This window comes from Sabethes cyaneus, chromosome 1, assembly GCF_943734655.1.
Source record: "Sabethes cyaneus chromosome 1, idSabCyanKW18_F2, whole genome shotgun sequence".
Lineage (NCBI taxonomy): Eukaryota > Metazoa > Arthropoda > Insecta > Diptera > Culicidae > Sabethes > Sabethes cyaneus.
In genome coordinates this window covers 144,862,485-144,885,713 of record NC_071353.1, presented here as the reverse complement: position 1 = coordinate 144,885,713, position 23,229 = coordinate 144,862,485, and the positions used below count along the sequence as shown (strand labels likewise).

At 40.8% G+C, this 23,229-nt stretch overlaps 1 protein-coding gene across 4 annotated transcripts in view; it reads left to right on the top strand.

The window, feature by feature from the left end:
- Window positions 1-23,229, top strand: part of LOC128732804 (uncharacterized) — a 126,550-nt gene that overhangs the window by 47,337 nt on the left and 55,984 nt on the right. For 3 of the 4 annotated variants that reach the window (XM_053826201.1, XM_053826200.1, XM_053826202.1), the window contains 2 exons: window positions 16,876-17,049; window positions 17,175-17,445. In XM_053826201.1, the coding sequence (XP_053682176.1) occupies window positions 16,966-17,049; window positions 17,175-17,445 (355 nt within the window). In that variant the 5' untranslated portion in view covers window positions 16,876-16,965. Of the gene's footprint in view, window positions 1-823; window positions 1,684-16,875; window positions 17,050-17,174; window positions 17,446-23,229 lie in introns of those variants that run through there. The other variant, XM_053826199.1, reaches the window with a different exon arrangement.

The window sequence follows — 23,229 nt, the reverse complement described above, 5'->3', positions numbered from 1 at the left end:
GAGGGAATACTAAAACGGGTCTTCGCCAAGGGCGCCACAATTTCACGCTATGGCTCTGATTATACATCATATAATATTTTCCCATAGAGTAACTTAAAGTACGACGATAGTTTATACAGTTTCGGGATAAGCGAAATGAAAATAGTTGTTCCCGGTGTTCAAAATTTGACCGTTTTTTCCAGTTCTAAATATTGATTTTATGCCCTCACCTTCTTGTAAGACGTAGTACTGTGCCAAAAACCATGCGACGGGCCAATTCATTATTTGGTAGATTCTCTAAAGTTGGACAATTATATGATTGCATAAATATCGAATATCGTGAAGTTCCATCCGTATTAAATAAAAGTCTACTGTACGTTTTATTTTTGGCTTCAAAAGTTTATTACCATTCCTCGCGGCGTACATTACGTACGCCTATCAAAATCGAACGATAATTTTTTTCCCCATCCAGATAAGGATAGAATTGGTCCACAAATATTTTTCTTATTCAATTGTCTACAAATATTTATATTATCAATCTGGCAATTGAAATATCTAGTTATTTGCGTCTTCAAAAATTTTACCAACCAATTCATTAGCCCCAATCAACGATATCGAATTATCTTAGCACCACCCTATCGGTCGTGGTCGTCATCCTACACGGTTCTTTCGCCGGTGCGGAGCTGACATTTCACCACAACCTCCGTGACCACCCAGTTCAGTTCTCTGCCAGGTTGTCTGACTGTGGCTATAGAGGTTGTAGCAAGCAGCTGATGATAGTCGCCCGCTAGTACATAGTGCTGAAGGTGCGAAACGGGTGACAGTGGGTGAACCCAGTGAACCACCCCCAATCCTCCTACGTTTTGTGGGCAGGCAAGCCGGCAGAAGAGACCCACAACACAGCACAGGACCGACCGACCGTCAGCTCAGCTCAGCGTCGCTCGTCAGTTCGTGTTCGTTTAGTATGCTTGTGACGTCCACAAGAGGTGGAATATATTTTCGGTTTGAAATTCATCATTTTTTTGGGTGGGCAAGGTGAGGTTTTCTCGGAAGTCGGACGCTAGGAATCGACCCAATTACTGAATCGTATCGGTTGTTTGTTCATTCATGATTTGGAGATTTTGAGCAGCGTGATAAGGATAGGGAAAACACGCGTGCAGCGAGTGACTTGTGCTTGTGCAAGACTTGGCCAGCAGTTGAGTGTGTTTTTTTCGGGCTCTAATTGAAGGTGGAATAAATTAGGAATGTTAAACACAGTTGGTGTACGGTTGGATGTCGATAGTTTCAATTACTCGCGTTGTGTTTCGATTAGCAGCTCCATCATCGGTGGCCACCGGCGGTGGTGGTGATTGGAAGCGACGGTCAGGCTCAGGCAGGCAGATGATGTTGACAGTGTTGAAGGAAGCTTGCTGATCGTGAATTACGACGGCAAACAACGTGTGAGAGTTTCGTGTATAGTTTTTCAAAAGAGTGAGTGCTAAGTAAAAGAAGAAGCGGTTCTGGGAGAGATCTGGAGTACTCTGGCTGGAAAGTGACTTGCCTGCAGTGAGGTGCCGCTGGAGTCGCGTCATTCGCTCAGTTTAGTTTCGCGGTAGAAGGCGGCAGCCAAGCGTGAACGTGACTCGAAAAGTGCGCTTCGATTCTTGAACAAGTTGAGATCATTCGTGATCTTTCTGCTCGAAAGCGGCTTCGCCAGATCGAAAAGTGAGTATCTGCTATTTGATTGTGCTGAATTGAGACGCAAAGTTTTCTGCGAAATCGCAGGATTCTAGTTTTATTTTTAGCTTAGATTTGCGCTATTTATTACTTCGTTGTCTTATTTTGACGCAAACTACGCTTCAGAAATTTGCCATCGCACAAGTTCAAATATTAAATTTCCGACTCAAAAGCAAAAACACTCCAACAGAATGTTGGAAAGTGATTCATTTATGTCGTACCTAATATCTATACCTTTGAAGCGTTATCCGAACCGGCGCGGAAACTCGCGTGTGTACGAACAGCGGCAGCACCGGTAATGATGACGTAAGCTTGCGTCAGCCGTTTGCTGCGTGCACCGCGTGTCCGCCGACGGCGGATGGATGGGGACGGGAACGCGCACCCGTCCGGTCGGTGCGGTGGGGTGTTGCCGGTTGGATTGGGTTGGGCGAATACCTAAAGATACATAAAACAAAACGCTCGGTGTCCTCGTCCCGGCCGCCTGCGCTCAAGTACGAACCTCGGAAAGGAAGACGGAAATGTTTAGCCGTAAGTGTTTTCGGAATTTGGCAAACCGGCGCGCCAACATATCACGTATGCGATGAAATGTGTGTTGGCAAGCATCCTGCGAAAACATTTTAAATAAATAGCACTCACCTACCAAAGAAACGTTGAATATAATACCCAATTCCATTCGGGTTGGCTTGGCGTGCTGACAATTTTGCCTCCTCCTCCTCCTGCTGCTGATATACGTAGACCTTGAATTTGTGCACACTTTCGTTAGGGCGCAGGCAGGTGAAGGTGGTGATCTCTGCCCCGACGCGGCGGCCGGCTCGCGAGGTGCGCCGAGTTCAAGTGCATCGGCGGGGACGACGCCGACGTTGTTCCGTTGGCTCCGTTGCCTTGACACTGAAAATAGTCTCCCTAGTCTGCCGTAGGGATAAAGATAAAGGAAGCCGGACTGCTAAGTGGGTGAATCAGCGCAGTGGACTGTAAAATTTGAATATGTATCAATTCGAAACAGTTTTAAAGGTGTTTAGCTTTGGGTTTGTTTTGCAGTGTTGATAGGCTATACAGTGAGTGGTTTCGATTTCTCTAGTTTCGTTTTACAATTATTATACCCACTCGCATTGATACCCTGTGCTCTAGACGTTTTCTATCGGCGTTGTTTTGAGTTGGTTGAGGGAAGTCGGTGTAATTTGTGCCAAGTTTATGATCGTTTCGAACGAATAAACTTAAAGTATGGCAGTAAAAAATATCATTTCATTTAAAAGTGCTTGCCGGTTATTGGTTTTCCATTCTGGTTGTAGTATTTTAATGGTTTTATCAAAGCTGGAGGGCTAATTACGTTGGCTTTTTTGGTAATTATAAAAGGCCCATAAATGAAATTATAGAGCAATTCACAATCAATGACGAGAAGTATTATATAAACTTAAAAGTGCCCCGGTTTTATCCAAAACTTATGTAGCAGTTGCTTTTCAGTAAATTTTAGTCTTTGTTTTTTTATTTCGTGCTTGGGGTGTCGTTTTCTGAGTTTTGATGGTCCTAAAATTATCATTTTGGCCTATTTTAGCACTTCAACCCATCCTATTTTAAATAATTGTAATTGCAAAAAACATAACTACAAATATAAGATTTTTTTGCTTTAAGACCGATAAGTGACTGACTCCATTTTTTACAAAATACAGTAATGTTCCGATTTTGTCAGCTCCCGATTTTGTCAGCCTATAAATTTTGTTTAACTTTTGTGCTTTTCAACATGATTTATAAAACGTTTCAGCCTACTTGAAACTATTCTGATTCTCTAGGGAGAGTTTATGAATAAAATGATGTCTCCTTGCGAATAATTTGGGGTCAAAATTAGGGTATTTTTATAGTAAAAGTTCTATAGGTCCTAAGTAAGCAAAGATAGAGGTATACCAATGTTCAGCAGTGTTGTGTATTTTTACTATTTGTACAACTTTGTAAAACAGGAAAAAGTCACACAACAACTACAAAAACAGCTAAAATAGCAAAACTGATTTTACCGATTTTTCATTTATAAGAAACTAGCTGACCCGACAAACTTCGTATTGCCACAAATTAACCTGTGTTGTACATAAATCATGAATCTCGGATGATCTTTGTCACAATCTCGAGTTTTGCAAGCCCCCCAGTGGACGGCGCTTCCGACGGCGGGTCACCGGCAACACTCGCGACCGTCTCGTCCTGAATGATCTAGTGTTAATATAGATAGTTTTTGTGGTCTTGTATTGACTAATGTTTTATAGAAGAGTCTCGAATTTCTCGAGTTCGATTAGTTTTTGAGTTTCGCAAAAATTTCTGTTTTATTTGTATGAGAGTCCATATCCCCCTACCACAGGGGTGAGAGGTCTCTAACTATCGTAAAATGAATTCAAGACTCCAAAATCTCCCACATGCCAAATTTGGTTCCATTTGCTTGATTAGTTCTCGAATTATGAGGAAATTTGTATTTTATTTGTGTAGAAGCACCCCCTCTTAAAGTTGGGAGGGGTCCTAATTCACCATATAAAATATTTTTGCCTCCAGAAACCTCCACATGCCAAATTCGGTTCTATTTGCTTGATTAGTTCTCGAGTTATGAGGAAATTTGAATTTCATTTGTATAGGAGCCCCCCCTCCTAAAGTGGGTAGGGGTCCCAATTCATCATAGAAAAAATTTTTGTCTCCAAAAACACCCACGTGTCAAATTTGGTTCCATTTGCTTGATTAGTTCTCGAGTTATGAGGAAATTTGAATTTCATTTGTATAGGAGCCCCCCCTCCTAAAGTGGGTAGGGGTCCCAATTCATCATAGAAAAAAAGTTTGTCTCCAAGAACACCCACGTGCCAAATTTTGTTCCATTTGCTTGATTAGTTCTCGAGTTATGAGGAAATTTGTATTTCGTTTGTATAGGAGCCCCCCCTCTTAAAGTGGGGAGGGGTCCTTATTCACCATAGAAAATATTCTTGCCCTCGAAAACTTTCACATGCCAAATTTTGTTCCATTTGCTTGATTAGTTCTTCAGTTATGAGGAAATTTGTATTTCATTTGTATAGGATCCCCCCTCCTAAAACGGGGAGGGGTCCCAATTCATCATCGAAAAAATTTTTGTCTCCGAAAACACCCACATGCCAAATTTGGTTCCATTTGCTTAATTACTTCTCGAATTATGAGGAAAATTGTGTTTCTTTGGTACAGGAGCCCCCCCTCTTAAAGTGGGGAGGGGTCCTAATTTACTATAGAAAATATTCTTGCCCTCGAAAACCTTCACATGCCAAATTTGGTTCCATTTGCTTGATTAGTTCTCGAGTTATGAGGAAATTTGTATGGAAGCCCTCCCTTTTAAAGAGGAGAGGAGTTATAATTCCCCTTATAAAGAAGGGAGGGGTCTCAATTTACCATAGAATAAATTCTTGTCACCGAAAACACCCATATGCCAAATTTTGTTCTATTTGCTTGATTAGTTGTCGAGTTATGCAGAAATTTGTGTTTCAATTGTATGGGAGCCCCCCCTCTTAGTGGGGGAGGGGTTTCTAACCATCACTAAAACCTTTCCTGGCCCCAAAAAACCTCTACATGCATATTTTTATGCCGATTGGTTCAGTAGTTTTCGATTCTATAAGGAACATACGGACAGACAGACAGACAGACAGAAATCCTTCTTTATAGGTATAGATAGGATTTTTCTGTCTTTGCTGAAGAGATAGAACGTTACTGTCTTCAGCAAAGTTTCTTGTAATAATATGCTGTAAAATTTTGCAGAACACATCAATGTGTTATATTGAAACTGAAGAAAAATAATTTTTTTATTTCACTTTTAGGAGGATTAATCAAAATTTTAATTCCGCTGGACGATAGAACTTTCAATTCTAAGAAACTCTTCCAAAGGTTCCATAAACCTGAAACCAAGTTTTACCGTTCAAAGCTAATGCCCATCAAAAAAAATTCTGGACCAGTGTGCTTTGCCCGGTTCATTGAGTTTTCGGTTGACCAATTGAGGGTTAAAATTTAATTTTTAGTAGAAGTCTTCGATATTGCAAGGTCTTAAGTCTTGAATTTTGAAAAAAAATTCGAAAAGTTTTTTTCCCGATTTTGTCAGCCCAAAATTCAACATGGGGCTGACAAAATCGGAACATTACTGTACATCGAAAATTCAGAAATGAAAATATTTTGGCTATTCTTCACAAAAGTAAAGAAGCATTAATGCAATAGAGAACTCCGCCAGTGAGGGATCACGCTGATGAACTAGCACGTGTGACTCCATAAAAAGAGTGAACAAGTGATGGGGAAATTGGATCGGGACCCAAACTGTCTGTCACAAGCCAGGATAAAGGAGGAGTGTTGAGATTTGTCTTTCGGTGTGCAGCGCTGGATGGCTCCATGACAAACACGTAATGGATCCATCTAGATCTGCACCGAGTCTCTTCCGCGGCAAATCTTGTAAAAAAACGATTGCTCTCAATGTAGCAAGCAACATTGGAGCATGCTGCATTCTGAGTAAATTGCGGAGGAGGACCCCAATCCTCGGTGTAACGCGACCCGTGCCTAAGGATGAATGCTTGGGGGGGTCTAATTAAGTCTCCCAAGGTCGAACGGAGCCTGCATGGTACCAGGGCACCCCGTGCAGTAATTTGCTCCCTCTGTTCTAAGCTGGTAACGGACAGCTGATTCTTTCTCCCAGCAAATTAAGACCATTGAGATGGAAACAAATAATAAAACTTTTAATATAAATATAAATAACAAATCAAGTGGGGGATCAGCACTCAGGAGGGACCCTGACATCGATAAGACCCAAGAGGAAACTGGCGATGCTGATATAATCAGTCAAATCCCAGGACCCAGTTGTGTCAACGGTGCAGGACTAAACCCAAAACAGCCCGGTCGTACCACAAATCGTATAAAATTACAAAGAAAAAATGTTAAATTTGTCCAGGTGAATCTTCACCATGCAAAGGGAGCAACTGCTGTACTTTGTAGAAGATTCACAGAAAGCAACCTGGATGTAGCACTGATCCAGGAGCCCTGGACCTATAAAGGTAGGATACAAGGAATTCCTACAAAGTCGTGTAAATTGATTTACGCCGAAGGTGAGCTCACGCCAAGAGCTGCCATTTTGGTAAGTGAAAACATAAAAAGTTTTCCAATTACAGAATTGATTACAAAAGATCTCACAGCAATAATGATGGAGGTTCCAACGACCCATGGCACGACTGAAATTTACGTAGCATCTGCATATTTTCCAGGAGATTTGGGTGAAGTACCTCCACCAGAAGTGGTAAATTTGGTTTCTTACTGCAAGAAACAAAACAAAGCACTTGTAATTGGATGTGATGCAAACGCCCATCACACTGTTTGGGCCAGCACAGATACCAATAACAGAGGTGAACTCCTTTTAGACTATATATCATCAAATGATATAGATATATGCAATAAAGGGGAAGAGCCAACTTTTGTAAACGCAATAAGGCAAGAAGTACTTGACTTAACACTATGCAGTCCAACGATGACTGATAAAATAAAAAATTGGCACGTATCGGATGAAGAATCTTTGTCCGATCACAAGCAAATCATGTTTGATTACGAAGCTAATCAGCAACTTAAGGAAATTATAAGAGATCCCAGGAAAACAAACTGGGATCAGTATAATTTGAAACTGAAGGTTGGAGTCAAGAACTTGAAAGGCTGCTCAAGGACATGTAAAGAACTTGAGGACAACTCAAAACAACTTTCAAACCTGATCCAACAAGCTTATCACGAAAGCTGTCCTGCAAAGGAACGCTCTACGAATAGAGATGTACCTTGGTGGAACAAAACTTTGGAGAAATTTAGAAAGAAAACTCGGAAATTATTTAACCGGGCAAAAAGAACACAACAGTGGGAGGAGTATAAACAAACTCTCACTGCCTATAATAGGGAAATACGAAGATCAAAGAGGATTCACTGGAGGCACACATGTGAAAACATTGAAAATACTCCAGCAACTGCTAGATTGCAGAAAATCCTCGCTAAAGATCATTCTAATGGGTTAGGTACTTTGAAAAAAGAGGATGGCTCTTTTACTAACTCAACTAAGGAAACATTAGAGTTAATGATGAGAACACATTTTCCCTGTTCAATCATTAATACATGCGGAGACCAAAGTGCACCGGCATTGAGAACTGTAAATCTTGAAACCAGGACAGACATTCTCGAAATAGCGAGTGAAATGACTGGGTTAGATAGAAACAGAAATGATGCTTGTACTTTGGCCAAAAAAATTTTTACAAGAAGCAAGGTTGAATGGGCGATTGACACTTTTGAACCCTTCAAATCACCGGGTAGGGATGGAATTTTTCCTGTACTACTACAGAAGGGCAAGGCGTTTTTAACACCTATTCTAACAAACCTTTTTCAATCAAGCCTGATACTAGGTCATATACCAGCAGTATGGCGACAAGTACGGGTCACGTTCATTCCGAAGGCTAATAAGAAGGATAAGACTTCACCAAAATCCTTCAGGCCGATAAGCTTATCGTCCGTTGTGTTAAAAACAATGGAAAAAATAATTGATGAGCATATAAAATCATCATATTTAGCCAAAGATCCTTTGAGCGAATATCAATTCGCATATCAAGAAGGCAAATCTTCAATAACAGCAGTACAAACTGTTGTAAAAAAACTAGAAAAGTCTTTTGAAGCGAAAGAAATTTCACTAGGTGCCTTCCTTGACATAGAAGGCGCATTTGATAATTCATCTCATAATTCAATGATTACGGCTATGACGAAACGTGGTTTCGATATATCCATTATCGACTGGATTAGCGAAATGTTATCAAAAAGGGAGATATCAGCAAGCCTTGGAAGCTCATCTATAAGCATTAGAGCAGTAAAAGGTTGCCCACAAGGAGGCGTAATATCACCTCTACTGTGGTCTTTAATAGTTGATGATCTTCTTCAAAAGTTGACGGCGCTAGGCTTTGAAATAATTGGCTTCGCAGATGATATATTCATAATTGTTCGAGGAAAATTTGATTCTATTATCGCTGACCGAATGCAAATGGCTTTAAATTTGATTTCATCATGGTGTGATAGGCAGGGTCTCAGCATAAATGCCAATAAAACTACTATCATACCATTTACGAGAAGGAAAAAATTTACATTAAATAACATCAGATTGAAAGGAACACTTTTAAAACTTTCAGACACTGTTAAATATCTTGGAGTATTTCTTGACAGAAAACTCAATTGGAACACACATCTAGAGCAAGCAGTAAACAAAGCAACAAATGCTCTATGGATATGTAAAAGAACGTTTGGTAAGCAATGGGGACTGAAACCGAAGATGATCCATTGGATCTATTCGGCCATTGTCAGACCCAGGATTACCTATGCTTCGTTGGTCTGGTGGCCAAAAACGAAAGAGAAAACTACCCAAATAAAGCTGGAAAAACTTCAAAGGCTAGCCACTCTCTCAATAACAGGTGCAATGAGAAGTACACCTTCGAAGGCATTGGATGCTTTACTCTATATACTTCCATTGCATCAGTTTATACAATTAGAAGCTGAAAAAAGTGCTCTGAGGATCAAAAGATCAAAGAACCTTTTTGAAGGGGACTTAACAGGTCATCTCAGTATTCTAAAAACTATTAGTATAAATCCTCTTGTAACCAGTAATGAAGATTGGATGGAGAAAAAATACAACTTCAACCGAATATTTCGTGTATTTGAGCCTAGACGTGATTCCTGGGAAGATGGTGGTCCCGATATTCGTCCAGGCTCGACAGTTTTCTATACAGATGGTTCAAAAATGGACAATCAAGTGGGAGCAGGAGTCACTGGCCCAGGAATAGACATGTCAATTTCTATGGGCAGATGGCCAACTGTATTCCAAGCTGAAATACAAGCAATTCTAGAATGTACGACTGTGTGCTTGCGCAGGAACTATAAACATTCAAATATATGCATCATGTCCGACAGCCAAGCAGCTCTAAACGCTCTAAAGTCGGCGACATGCACATCAAAACTTGTCTGGGAATGTATTCAATCACTCCAAAAATTGTCTCGTCGTAACCAAGTCAACTTGTACTGGGTCCCAGGTCACTGTGGAATTGATGGAAATGAGAGAGCTGATGCACTAGCAAGACTCGGATCATCTCATCAATTTGTAGGACCTGAGCCCTTCTGTTGCTTATCTGCTTCTGCTTTAAAAATGGAGCTAAAAGCATGGGAATGTACGAAAGTGGAATCAAATTGGAATAACACTTTCAATGCTAGGCAGTCGAAACGTTTCATCTCTCCAAACGTTTCAATTACTCGCAAAATACTGGAGCTTTCGAAGAAAGATCTAAGCATTTATACTGGTCTTATAACAGGACATTGTCCGAGCCGCTATCATCTGAAGCTAATGGGAAAACTTCATGATGATATATGTCGCTTCTGCGGCATAGAAAAAGAAGACTCGGAACACCTGTTATGCCGATGTCCGGCAATTCTCAATAAAAGATTAAGGTTCTTCGAAAGAGGGCTGTTAGAACCCTCTGATATTTGGAGAACAACTCCCAGCGCCGTAGTGCACTTCATCCGAAGTGCATCACCGGGCTGGACAAATGCTATTAGTCAAACAATGACAATCACTTCTGCTAGTGGTGCGTCATCTTGACAACATAGCTATAATAAAACGGGGAATATATCACAATAGATCAAACAAATGGTCGCAGTGATAAAAATACCCAACATGGAAAAAAAAAATGCAATAGAGACGTGTGGTGTTTCACTTTTTTTCGCAATAAGAAAACGGATTGACAACAAAATCGGACAGGTCAACCTCTCAGGTCTCCTAAGTTCCAATCGGCTTACAAAAAAAGTACATTGATAATAATGCATTTAGAAGCAGAAAACGTGGCAGAAAATGCCACCCGTGACCAGCGACGGTGAAAAATTCAACCTTTCCCTCGTTGCCTGCGTTATTATGCTAGCATTTGAATAATGCTGTTCGCCGGCTTACCTCTTGTTATACACCAGACAAGCGACAAGAATCGGCTGTGCTACGTAGATACTGGAATCGCACAATTTGAAAAATGAATGTCCGTCCTATTTTTCGTGGTCCGTCATTCCATCACCTACGTTGAACAAACTGGAGGATTTCAATTTCAGTTTGGACAAAAGAGCCAAAGTTAAAGTACCTTTCAATTTGTGCTCGTGTTGTTCACTTTTTGCTGCCAAAGAGGAATTACGCTACGCGGTACTGCAACTGTACCCGTTTATTTAGTATTGAACTACTAAAGTGTTGGAACTGCAAGGAACGGCAAACAATAATTGATGAATGGGCTTACCATTGCCAAAGATGGTGTACTGCCGAACAGCTAAGGCGTTCTGTTCTGTTGCCAAAGAAAATCGAGAAGAAAGCTTACTAAAGCAGTGATTTAGCGGTTGAACTTTTGCATATAGCCGCAACCAACGCAGGTTGGATCTCCATTCAACTCGGTCTTGGGCCACTCGTCGCTAATTCCCTAGTCGTCTCAGAAGTCGTAAATCGTTTTCGACCTGTTCGAGCCATCGTGCACGTTGGGCCTCCCTGTTCCTGGTGCCGGTGGGGTTGTTGAAGAGGACTATTTTCGTCGCACTGTCGTCCGGCATCCTTATGACGTGTCGGGCCCACCGTAGCCTGCTAACTTTCGCTAGATGACGCTCCTCAAGCAATGCCTGTAGCTCGTGATTCACACACCTCCGCCACTCTCCGCTTTCAGTTTGTACTCCGCCAAATATCGTCCGCAGCACTTTCCGCTCAAACACGGCACGGGCGCGAATTTCCTCCGTGAGCAGCGTCACGGCTTCAAGCCCATAAAGAACTACCGGTCTAATAAGGGTTTTGTACATTGTTAGCTTCGTGGAAATTTCTAACATTTTTATCAATCACCAGAAACCGTCCTTTTAAGGATGAAAACGTGGTTGTATGTAGATAGAAAGAATAGTTATTCTCCGCTGATCACGATAAAGTTTATTGGACCAACAGTATTCATTAAAACAAAACATTGGGTTTTAATACGTTTTACTGCGCATTTGTTGCGGTGAATTAGTGTTTAATTTGGTGTTAACTTGATTTTAATTGCTATCACTTGTTCAATGCAGACAATTTTTCGATGTGAATGTGATTATTGAAATTAAAATAACTGCGGCACCGCTCGTGTTGCCGTTGGTGGTACATCACAATAAGGAATTATCAAATCAATTAGCAATCAGCGAGAAAGGGCAGGATTCCATTGAATTTTCTTGATAACCAGAGTGATCCTGGGCGAGTTTTAGGATCGCCTTCTTCCCATCATGTGCAGTGATCGGTTTCGATTAGTTTGAAGGGTATATCGAAGCTTGTTCTAGTTTACATTCAGTTTCGTAGGTGTCCATTGAAATCTCCATCTTGAAGTTGTTTAGCACGACGAAGCCTAAGGGCAGCTTTTTGTGCTTTAAGCTGTACGAATTAGTGCAACGGAAGAAGATATAAAAGAGTTTCTAGGGCTTTGGAGGGTGTGCTGTGTATTAAACCTTTTTTAAGCTCATATTTGTGAAGTCACAAGCCGTCGCATTAGTATGGTGCGAATCGTATTGTTATCTGGGTCTCATAATTGCCGAATAGACCCAGTGAATTGACTCTGGCTTAGGTCCCCCTTTTTTGCCAAAAGTATTGTTACAGACTCAAACGGCATTGTTTGCTTTTAAAATTACATACTCTAGATGATCGTTCCAATTTAGCTTGCGGTCACTCACAACATCTAAGTATTTAATATGCTTGGATAGCTTCAATTGGACTCCTCCAGCTGCCAATGCTATATATCCTTTTTCTCGCAAATCATATTATTACTTCTAAGTTTACATTTAGTCCTTCCAAGTTAAGTGTGCAGTTTAAGGCAGATTGCATTCTATTGGAAATAGTACACTGATGTTGACCCCTCACTATGATTGTTATGCCATCATGTTACTTCATAGCCTTTGTCAGCCAAATTATTTAGAAGATCATCGACTGCGAGAGACCGCAGCATAGCAGATAAGACTTCCCCTTGAGGGCAACCTCTAGTTGGTTTTGTCGTTAAAATAGATCCTCATTGAATTGAATTCCCCATTGAATTGTGGGAGGCGTTGTCAAATGCTCCCTCGATATCTAGTAAAGCTGCACTACCGAGCATTACTGCGCCATAGTCGTGACTCGACTTGGTGTTTTTTTTCGCTTCCAGAGTATCCCGCCGTACACGCTGCACGATGCTCGTTGATGGTGCAACTGTCCCAGCGCTCTGCAAGAATTCGACCCTATCGTCACTTTATTGTCGCGTAATTTACTTCTCATTACTCGTATAAACAATGGCGAGCAGCCAAACTGACTTGTTGCCTTAGAAGCTAGATATTGTGAACAATTTATAGATGATAATTCAGGGCACATGCTGCGACTGCTACCTAACTAATTTTAAGATAACTTTCTCTAGCTCTAGTATCGAATCTCTTCTTGTAAAATATGGAGTAGTAGAACCATTTTATGCTTTCTTTTAAATAAAAGAAGTCATGTCTTTTCGGTCTTGCCTCCATTCGGCTGATATGAATTTTTCATTGTTTACGTCTTCGAACATAGATTTTTCGGTTTTTGACGTAGGACTACGTCTTTGATTTCTATTCTATCTATAAGGGGGAGCACTTTAGAAAAACGAAAAGGGAACATGTACTTCAGTCATCAATAGATTCTAGAGATATTGGTATCAATCGATTGGAAATTTTTCAAAATATCCATTACAACATAGTAGATTACATGTTTCCCTAAAAGACGTTTAATAATTGAAAAAATATTAGACGACTATTCATCATTTCATTATTTTTAGTTTTTCATCTTCTCACGTCAATGGTTCCCTAGCACGGATGACAGAAATATGTAGGAGATGAGCTATAGGTTAAGCTCGCTTATGATTGTATTTAATTTACGCTCTAGCTGTTCCTGCTTCCCCGGCTAAGGCAATGAAGTCATCCAAATTCACCAAGCGAGACGCTGATAAACCGAAGAATCTATCGACTCTTCCGCCAGCGAACGATATGGTTTTTGCTGCTATGCCTTTTGCTGCGTATCGTCATTCGGTCAGCGGCTTTGGTTGGCGACACATCGGGCAGGCAGCTTTTGAGTCTCATCCGTGGCATAATTTTAAAGGTTGTATTTGAAACATTGCTTGCCTTACGGTGCGCATCGTCATTCGGTCAGCGGATTTCGTTGGCGACACATCGACAAGCAGCTAGCTTGCGACACATAACATCATCATAACATAACAATCGAATTGGCGACACATCGACAAGCAGCTAGCTTGCGACACATAACCATAATCATAAAAGTCTATCTTGATTACAGATCCTACCAGCAGCGTTTGTCCGGTAAACAGTATTCCCATCATTAATCCACACATCAATAACCTATCTGATGGACGAAAGTGAGGAACGTGCTGCTCGAGCCAAAGATGCTGATTGAATCCAAAATGCGTTTGGCATGATGTGCTGTGTCGCGAAGAAAAAAACACTTTTGGGACCCGTAAACAAGCAGAAAAGGTTGTCATTCGCTTGAGCACATGCAAATTGGACGATTGATGATTGGAAAAATTTATTTCGGTCCGATGAATCGAAATTCGAATTGTTTGTTCGGCAATAAACGGAGGTAGTGGAAAAGACGCCGAAAGTCATATTGAGCAATATGTATAGCGCTTTCAGTTAAGCATGGTGGTGGCTCTATTATGGTCACGGGTAGTTTTAGCTTCGATGGAGTCGGAGATCTGATAAAAACCATCGGAAAAATTGATCATAAAAGTACTACCATTACTTGCTTCAGCGTCACATCATCGCAACGGATTTATTTTCCAACAAGACAACGACCCGAACATCAAAACTGTGCAAAAACAATGTTTTATCGAAACAATCCCAAGTAGTGTTGAAAATAATGGAATGGCCACCGCAATCGCCGGATATAAGCCCCATCGAATTTCTGTGGGACGGATTAGACCCAGAAGGTTGCAAAATATATATTACAAGTGAAAAAAAAAATTACGGTTAGAATGCTCTCCAATCGGAAACGCTACAAAAACTGGTCAGAATCGGAAGAAATGTGTAATTTTTTATTTTGAGATATAATATTTCAAATAAATAGCCAAGAGACAAGGGGCAAGAGCCAATAGCCAAGCGTCAGAAGCCAACAACCAAACGCCAAGAGCCAGGAAGCGAGAGGCAAAAGGCAAGAGCCGATAGATAAAAGATTTCCGACATTTACTTTATTTGTAATAGGTTTCCCATGGTAGCTCGGGTGGTTTGCTTACATTCCTCGAGATGTAAACTTGTTTCCTTCCATGCAGTTTAATGCATTATCGTGTTACTTTAATCTCGAATAAAAAGTCGAAAAGACGTTTTAAGTAATGCTCAGCATCACTAAAAAATTTTCAAATGTTAGATTGCCAAAAAGTGTTCTGAATCAAAAATCTCCCTTCTCATCTCAGTTGGATACTGATAATTCCACACATAATTTTCATGGTCACGTCCTATCCACATCGTTTGACTCAGCTCACGCAACGGAAAATACGTCAACCGCTCAACCGATTGGATGGCTCAATTGGCACTGTTTTCGCAAATAAATTCCAATTAGCGCCTCTTGCTATTTTCGTGTCGCGTTCGGATCGACCGGACCGAGGTGCTAACTTTGGCAATCCAACAGAGCAGCTCTAGCAGCGACCCTGATCCTTGTTGCCGGGCAGCCAGCAGCGGTAATTGCTAGACAAACCGCCGCGTCGGTTCACGTTCTCGTCAACAGTAGCGCGCGTCGTTCGGCGGATGGACCCGCATGCAAACAACTTTATCGCAGCAGCAGCAACGCAACAGCTGGTAAACAAATTATTCTGGCTGCCGTTGGCACGTTTTCTATACTGAATGAGTAACTCTGGATTTGGGTTACTATAAGTTAATCAATTGTTTTGATGGGACAACTGATGGCGAACGGTTTAAGCCGGTTCGTACAGCATCCTTAATTGACCGAACTCTTTAATCAATGTTGAGCCATTTCTTCGATGCAGGACACTATGTCGTCGCACCAAGTGTGCTCCAAGTGATCATGTGACTGGGTTACCAGGCACTTTGTTTACGCTGTACGACCGACGTAAGCGTCGCTCCGCGATAGATCAATCAAACGGCCAGCTTCTTGTTTATCAGTCGAGCAGATCCGTGATGCGTTATAAAATCAATTGACACTGTGGAGAATTCAGTATGTATCTCACGCAAGTGACAAGTGCCGGCTTAGAGGACGTCCCCTTTGTTCGGCGCTTATCGCCACCGATTGGAAGCTGATCTCGTGATACGATCAGAGATGATAACTGCTGCACCAGAATACGGGCGGTGGCCCATTAAACGATTGACGCGTGCATCGCCGTTGCATCAGAGACACTGATGATGATGATGATGATGATAATAAATATAATAGCTGAACTACAATGTGCAACGATTATCGCGCCGATTGTACCGACTCTGGCTGGGGCCGCGCCGGCGGATAGGGGTTGCCTGGTGGCGGTAATTAACGATCATGGAAAAGTTTAGTGTCCCGGGCAAGGTCTCTGTGGGCCGCACCTTGTGTGCTACGAACGTGTGCGATCAATAATTGCTCGTTTGACACACGGGAAAGGAGCATACCTAGAACGTGTTTCTCTGCAGTGCAGTTTAAATTTGTGCAAATATAACTCGGAGGCGTAAATACAACCGCAGCAGTATGTGAAATTTAAAATTATATTCAACATAACTCCGGTGTCACAATCAGATAAACTGTCACTCAAAGCTATCATAAATTCTGATAATGGCGCTCCCGCTGACCTTGTACCGATAGTCACTTGAGTCCGTCGGGACAGTCGTTCGGAATGAAAGCTTCAATTGCAGAACATTTTTCGCTTATCGTCGCCAATAATAACAATAGAGGTGCGATAGCATAGCCCCGTGGAACGTTGATGACAATTACCGGGCTGCACCAAATCACTCTATACCTACTACCTACTAGAATGTTTGCGATAATGTTGTGCACATTTATTTTGCCATCGGTCGGTCGGTCGCTAATGTTTGTTTTGCTCTTATTTTGCGGAGGCTTTGTGTTTGCAATCGATAGTCCGTGCCATTTGTTTGCTGACAGCAAAAATCTAACTATTTATTTTCGTATGTTTGTCCAATTTCCGATTTCAGTTCGTTTTGATAACTGCCGTCAGCCCATGGTGAACGGTTTGGCAATTGTGGAAACCGGTTGAAAATTGCTCACATCCTGCCGTCGGGAGCATGGAGAAGGTACGGGCAGCTAGGAAAATTGCCCCGGACGGTGGCTGGGGCTGGGTGGCCACCTTCGGCGTTAGTCTGGTGAACGTAAGTATGCAGCTCTCGTAAGCTACCGTGTGCGGATTGCTTGAATCCGTCTTTAGTCGCTTTGGCACGTGCTTTTGTTTTCTTTTTCCTTTTATTTTCCCTTCTTTCCATTCGCCTATCTTTAGTTGGCCACTCGCTCGATCGAACCTTCGTTTGGGTTGCTGTTTGGCGATTTGCTGCACGATTTGCACGTCGGCACTACCGGGGCGGCCATCATTATCAGCACGCTGGACGTAATGATGAACTTCTCCGGGCTGTTCGTTGGGCCCCTGCTGAAGGAGTTCTCCTACCGGAAGGTGGCCATCGCCGGAGCACTGCTTTGCTTTCTGGGGCTTGCGCTTACCTCACCTGCCACCAGCATGGCGCACATTCTGGCCACCTACAGCGTGATAAACGGTAGGTTTTCTTTCGGTTTTTGTTTTTACCAGTTTGTCTAAACTTTAGAATTCTGCTGCATATTTTCCAACATAACATCTTCCAAATTAGAAAACATAATAATAGGTTTTTTTTTAAGAAAATTAAGACTGAGGTAAAATCCAAAGTAAAGCTAGGACTGCTTGTCCTTAAATATTCTTGAAGGAAATTTTAAATTAAAAACAATAATGTTCTCATGGCAATAAGAACAAGAACAAGAACAAGAACAAGAACAAGAACAAGAACAAGAACAAGAACAAGAACAAGAACAAGAACAAGAACAAGAACAAGAACAAGAACAAGAACAAGAACAAGAACAAGAACAAGAACAAGAACAAGAACAAGAACAAGAACAAGAACAAGAACAAGAACAAGAACAAGAACAAGAACAAGAACAAGAACAAGAACAAGAACAAGAACAAGAACAAGAACAAGAACAAGAACAAGAACAAGAACAAGAACAAGAACAAGAACAAGAACAAGAACAAGAACAAGAACAAGAACAAGAACAAGAACAAGAACAAGAGCAAGAACAAGAACAAGAACAAGAACAAGAACAAGAACAAGAACAAGAACAAGAACAAGAACAAGAACAAGAACAAGAACAAGAACAAGAACAAGAACAAGAACAAGAACAAGAACAAGAACAAGAACAAGAACAAGAACAAGAACAAGAACAAGAACAAGAACAAGAACAAGAACAAGAACAAGAACAAGAACAAGAACAAGAACAAGAACAAGAACAAGAACAAGAACAAGAACAAGAACAAGAACAAGAACAAGAACAAGAACAAGAACAAGAACAAGAACAAGAACAAGAACAAGAACAAGAACAAGAACGACAGCAACAACAACAACAATGCTTGACTTCAGTCGTCTATTTTTCGACCATGGCTAAAGCTAAACTCATTCGTTCCCTTCACGCTTATTTGTATGATGTAGATCATTGAATTATTTTGTGGTCCGGCGTTGCGTTTAAAAGTTATGAGCAAAAATGTGAAAATTACGTGACCCGATCCTCTCAAGAACCGCCGAACCGCTTTCAACCATTTTAGTATCAAATGAAAGCTCTTGCTGCCGCAAAAGTTTCGGAACAGTTTTATGAAAAACAATCAAACAGTTCACAAGTTATGTTTTAAAATGTGGGTTTTCAAGTGGTCAATTAACTAGTCGAACGTTTCTCAGAGATGGCCACACCGATTTATGCTTTACTAGCGCTGTTTAAAAGGAAATATGGTTTCATATATCGCTATTGAATTGTGTTTTGAACGTTTAATTTACAAGTTTTGTCCAATCGTATACAGCACAATAAAATTTACAATAGGGTAATTTGCCAATTAATGCATATTTCATAGTGATTACACCTTTTCTCGAAGGTTTGCCGTAGTTTGTACGATGAGAAGGCAGCCACAGAAGGGAATGATTCCGGAGTTGCCTTCGGAGGACACGGATGTTAACTTGGTTTAGAAGAGAGCTGCAATCAACATCTCCGTTTAGTAGTCCGAAAACAAAAAGTCTTTGCAATAATTTCCGTCTCGCAGCTAACGAATGCAGGTCGATCAGTTTGCAGCATTCCCCATAGGCTGGTAGATTTATAGGATCGTCCCAGGGCAGAAAACGCAGAGCGTATCTTCGGGAATTTTTTTTGGATAGCCTCTAATCTATTGATATGCACAGCATGCTATGGGGCCCATACAATAACAGCGTATTCCAGAATGCTGCGGACAAGTGCACAGTACAACGATTTAAGTGCGTATATATCCTGGAATGCTTTAGTGTTTCTTTTCACGAAACCTAGAATTGCGAAAGCCTTAGCTGTTATTGTTGAGATGTGATCATTGAACCTGGCTTTACAATCAATAGTAACGCCCAAATCCTTAATAGCCTGTACTCGACGTAAATGGTTTTGCCCGATAGTGTAATCGTTTTGCAGGGGGTCACGTAGATTGCTAAAAGATCCCATATAACACAAGATCGTAATAGAAAGTGCACATTAAGTCGTAAGCATGTCAATTTTACATTGGAATTGCATAATGATTAGGGTGTGTCGAAGCGAAGTGTACAATAAGTTGTTTTGCGGTCGTGCGTATCGTCATATACAACTTATGGCTGTGAATTGTAAAGCGGTATAGATGGTTGTAGCATTTAGTTATATCTTAATCGTATCAAAATTTTTGCACGTATATTCCCTCCACTTTGGTACTTATATGTTCTTATGTGGTGTGAAATATAACTTTTTCGTGCGGATATGATTTCGTATCTCTCAGTTGCAACCGAAATATACAAACCAAATGGTTTACTAGGATATGACGCAACATTTCGTGACGTTAACTTCCATGGCGTTCAGAGTGCACCATCGTGAGAGAGAATTAATATCGCCTTGAAGAGCGCACCCATCAAGTGCGGACTTAATTTCGTCTGCGTCGTCTGCGGACTGGACTTAATAAGTCGTCTGCGGACATAAGTTTAGAACAGCTCAAACGGCTGCACAGCTCGTTAACAAAAAGTACAAATATCAAGGGTCCTAGATGACTGCCTTGAGGTACACCGGATGGCACCTCGAAACAAGCCGAATTAGTACCATTGATGCTCACAAAAGCAGAGCGTTCGGTAATGTATGATTGGATCCACTGTGTTACCCAAGTTGGTAACCCCATACACCTCATTTTTTCTACTGCCAGTGCGTGTGGAACTTTGTCGAATGCTTTGCTGAAGTCGATGTGCTGAGCGCGATTTTTCCCGTGGATCCATTATGGATGCTAAGGTAATCCTAAAGCATGTATTCTTCTTTCTTCTGTTCAAGTGCCGATTCGCACTTTTACCCCACTAGCGGGGCAAAAGTGCGAATACCGCGGGGCAAAAGTGCGAAGCTCAAATCCATGAAATTAGCACAACAGTAGCTAACAAAACCATATTATCTCCAATCTGCGTTATGTTTCGGTAAGGAATATTCTCAATTTGCACCTTTCCTATTTTGCGCTGGTGTATTGCAGCCTCCGTTAGATCGAAACTTTTCCAAACGTTTGTTTTTTGTTTCATCAGCGGAAAAACATTGTTTTCCTTCGGCCAACATCTGTAGAGCACACAGTTTTCTGCAGTTCTTCCATTTCTAGTATCTGTAATATAGTGCCTAAAGCTGTATATAATGAGCTATACATTTTTCCCTCGTCCATGAATTGTACTTTTGCCCGTGAATCGCACTTTTACCCCGCTAGGCGCTTGGCGGGGTTAGATAGAATTACGGAAAAGCGAAATATATTTTGTAAATTATTTTCGCCGTATTTTCAAAACAGATATCTGAGTGATGTGAAACGCTGCTACAAATTTTCAACAAGTAATATCCTCCTGTTAATATCGTATTTGCCGTATAACGAAAAATTACATCAAAACCGCCCTAAAATAACATTTGCACATAACTTAGCAACTATACTTCGTAAGCAATTAAAGTTTACGTTAGATTCAAGCTGTCAAAGTATTCACCCATCCATGCCAATGTAGAAAATTTACTCGGAATCTGCACCGATAAATCATTGAATCGCACTTTTACCCCTCCTTACTCTATAGCTAGCTATAAAACCATAATAAAACTGTCATTTAAGTAAGCCATTTTATTTATGTAGGTTGCTCATATTATCGCGATAAAACTGGTTAGCTGCGATACATCTCTTTTACAACTTTTGCCATTTTTGATATCGACTTATACTGGTCAAATTATTTTTTACTTCTTTTATGAGGGAGTAAACGTATTTTTTGTGAAGAACGAACATTGGAAGAACTGGGAAAACTTACATGCAAACTGTGAATAATAATTCACTGTCCAGGTCTCTCACAATCTTATTATAAGTGGGGCGTAGTAATACAATAAGACGTACCAATCAAAGATGATCTGATTGCAGTTGCTTGTTAAACCGCAATAAAACTGTTAGTTTTATGGTGTTATTAATACGGCAGCACGCTGACCAAACAGATTTATTGCTGCTATTATGAAGAATATTAGAGTTCAACTTGAGTGATTTCATCAGACACTAAGATTGACTAATCGAATACTTTTTTTTACAAAATTTGGATGACCCGGATGACCGGATTAATTCTAGCCACATTCCAATGTGCAGGATAAAATTTAATGCGCATATGTTGCACAGCTACGGATTTCGGAGCTACGGAGCTTTCGGATATAATATTATGGTCGCTGTAAATCAAATCGATCACGATGATCTAACAGTAAAACTTTACCTTTTCTGTGCACGGCTGTATATTTTCAAGTTAATTTAGATTTTTAGTTTTACGCAGCAAGCTCCATGCTTAATAGCTTTGTCGAACAAAGGGAAAAGTGTCATTAGATTGTGGCGATTGCCGGCAAGCAGCGAAAAGTATAATCGGTTTTATTAGTGCTTTCAGCAGAGCCTAATAAACCTACTTATGGTTATATGGCCTGACTTTTCAAGAGGTTATAAAAACTTTGAAGAGTGGGCCTGTTGGGCGGAAGGAAGTTTTATAGCAGTCTTCAGAAGGTTCTAGTGGAACTCACAGTTTTAATAAATTGGTCATGAAAACCCCTAGAGAAACATAAAAAAAAACTTAAATTGCTGCTTGGGAAATGACTCCTCACCACACTGTTTCACGTATGAGCTAAGGAAATGTGACTGTAGAATCTGACGAATCAGCAACACCAGCAACACTTTCTCTGTTCGGAAAAATACAAAGCAAAGCCATGGGTTTATACCGTCTTTAGACATTACCCTTCTTTATCGACAGACTTCGCAGCCGGCTGTTAGAGTACAAGAAAATTACGGGGCCAGTGCAACAATCCTACTGACTCATTACCCTAGCAAGCACCGCCTAGCCGAGATTCGAACATACGACGACTGGCTTGTTAGACCAGCATCGTACCTCGAAGCTAGCTGGGCGGTATATTGTTCGTATATGTTCGTATATGTTATATATATATATGTTCGGAAAAATACAGACATATGGAATTGAGTCGAATACAGTGGTGGAGCCCACCAACTAAATACCAGGTTCGGATCAGCCAAGGACTCAGTCGATAATTCGATGATCAAATCGTGTAACGACGAGTTTGATTTTTCATGAGAAATTATCTTCAGAGAATATTTACAGCTTATATGGAAGCATATTTTTTCTGAACATGTTCTACAAGAAAGTTTTTGAGCGAGTTTTAATTAAAAATTAAGTATTTTTCGAAGGTTTGCAACGTGTTCTCTTTTCAGTTTTTGGTCCTTGAAACTATCTATTGAGCGCTTAACTATCTATTGAGCCTCTAACGGGCAACATCGTACAAATGATGCGATTAAGCTAATTCTGGCAACACTTCCTAAGTTTTAAACCGATGTAAACAATCGTCTGATTAAAAACCCGATATTTGAAATGCGATACCCGCTTAAAAAAGTTCATGGTATGCGAACAAGCAAAGAATTTAAGTGATTTAGGTCGTGTAGTGCTACTTGAAATTGCTCCAAAGTGTTAGTTTTCCAACAAAGAGCAACGAAACAAAGCTCAAGCTCAAACTCAAACAAACCTTTACGAACATGCTGTCCTAAAAGTAAACCGTGCGCAAGCGCAACCATTCCTTTCCGTTAACCGATTATATCGATATACAGTAAAAATTTATTTGAAACTGAAGTCTTGTATGAAAACATAAGATATGTAGATGATATTCGAGGCTCGAAATTAGAGCACGTGACATGATGCAGAAATTTTCCGCGCGCAGATTTATTCAAAGACTGGCGACGGAATAGGTAATTTTTA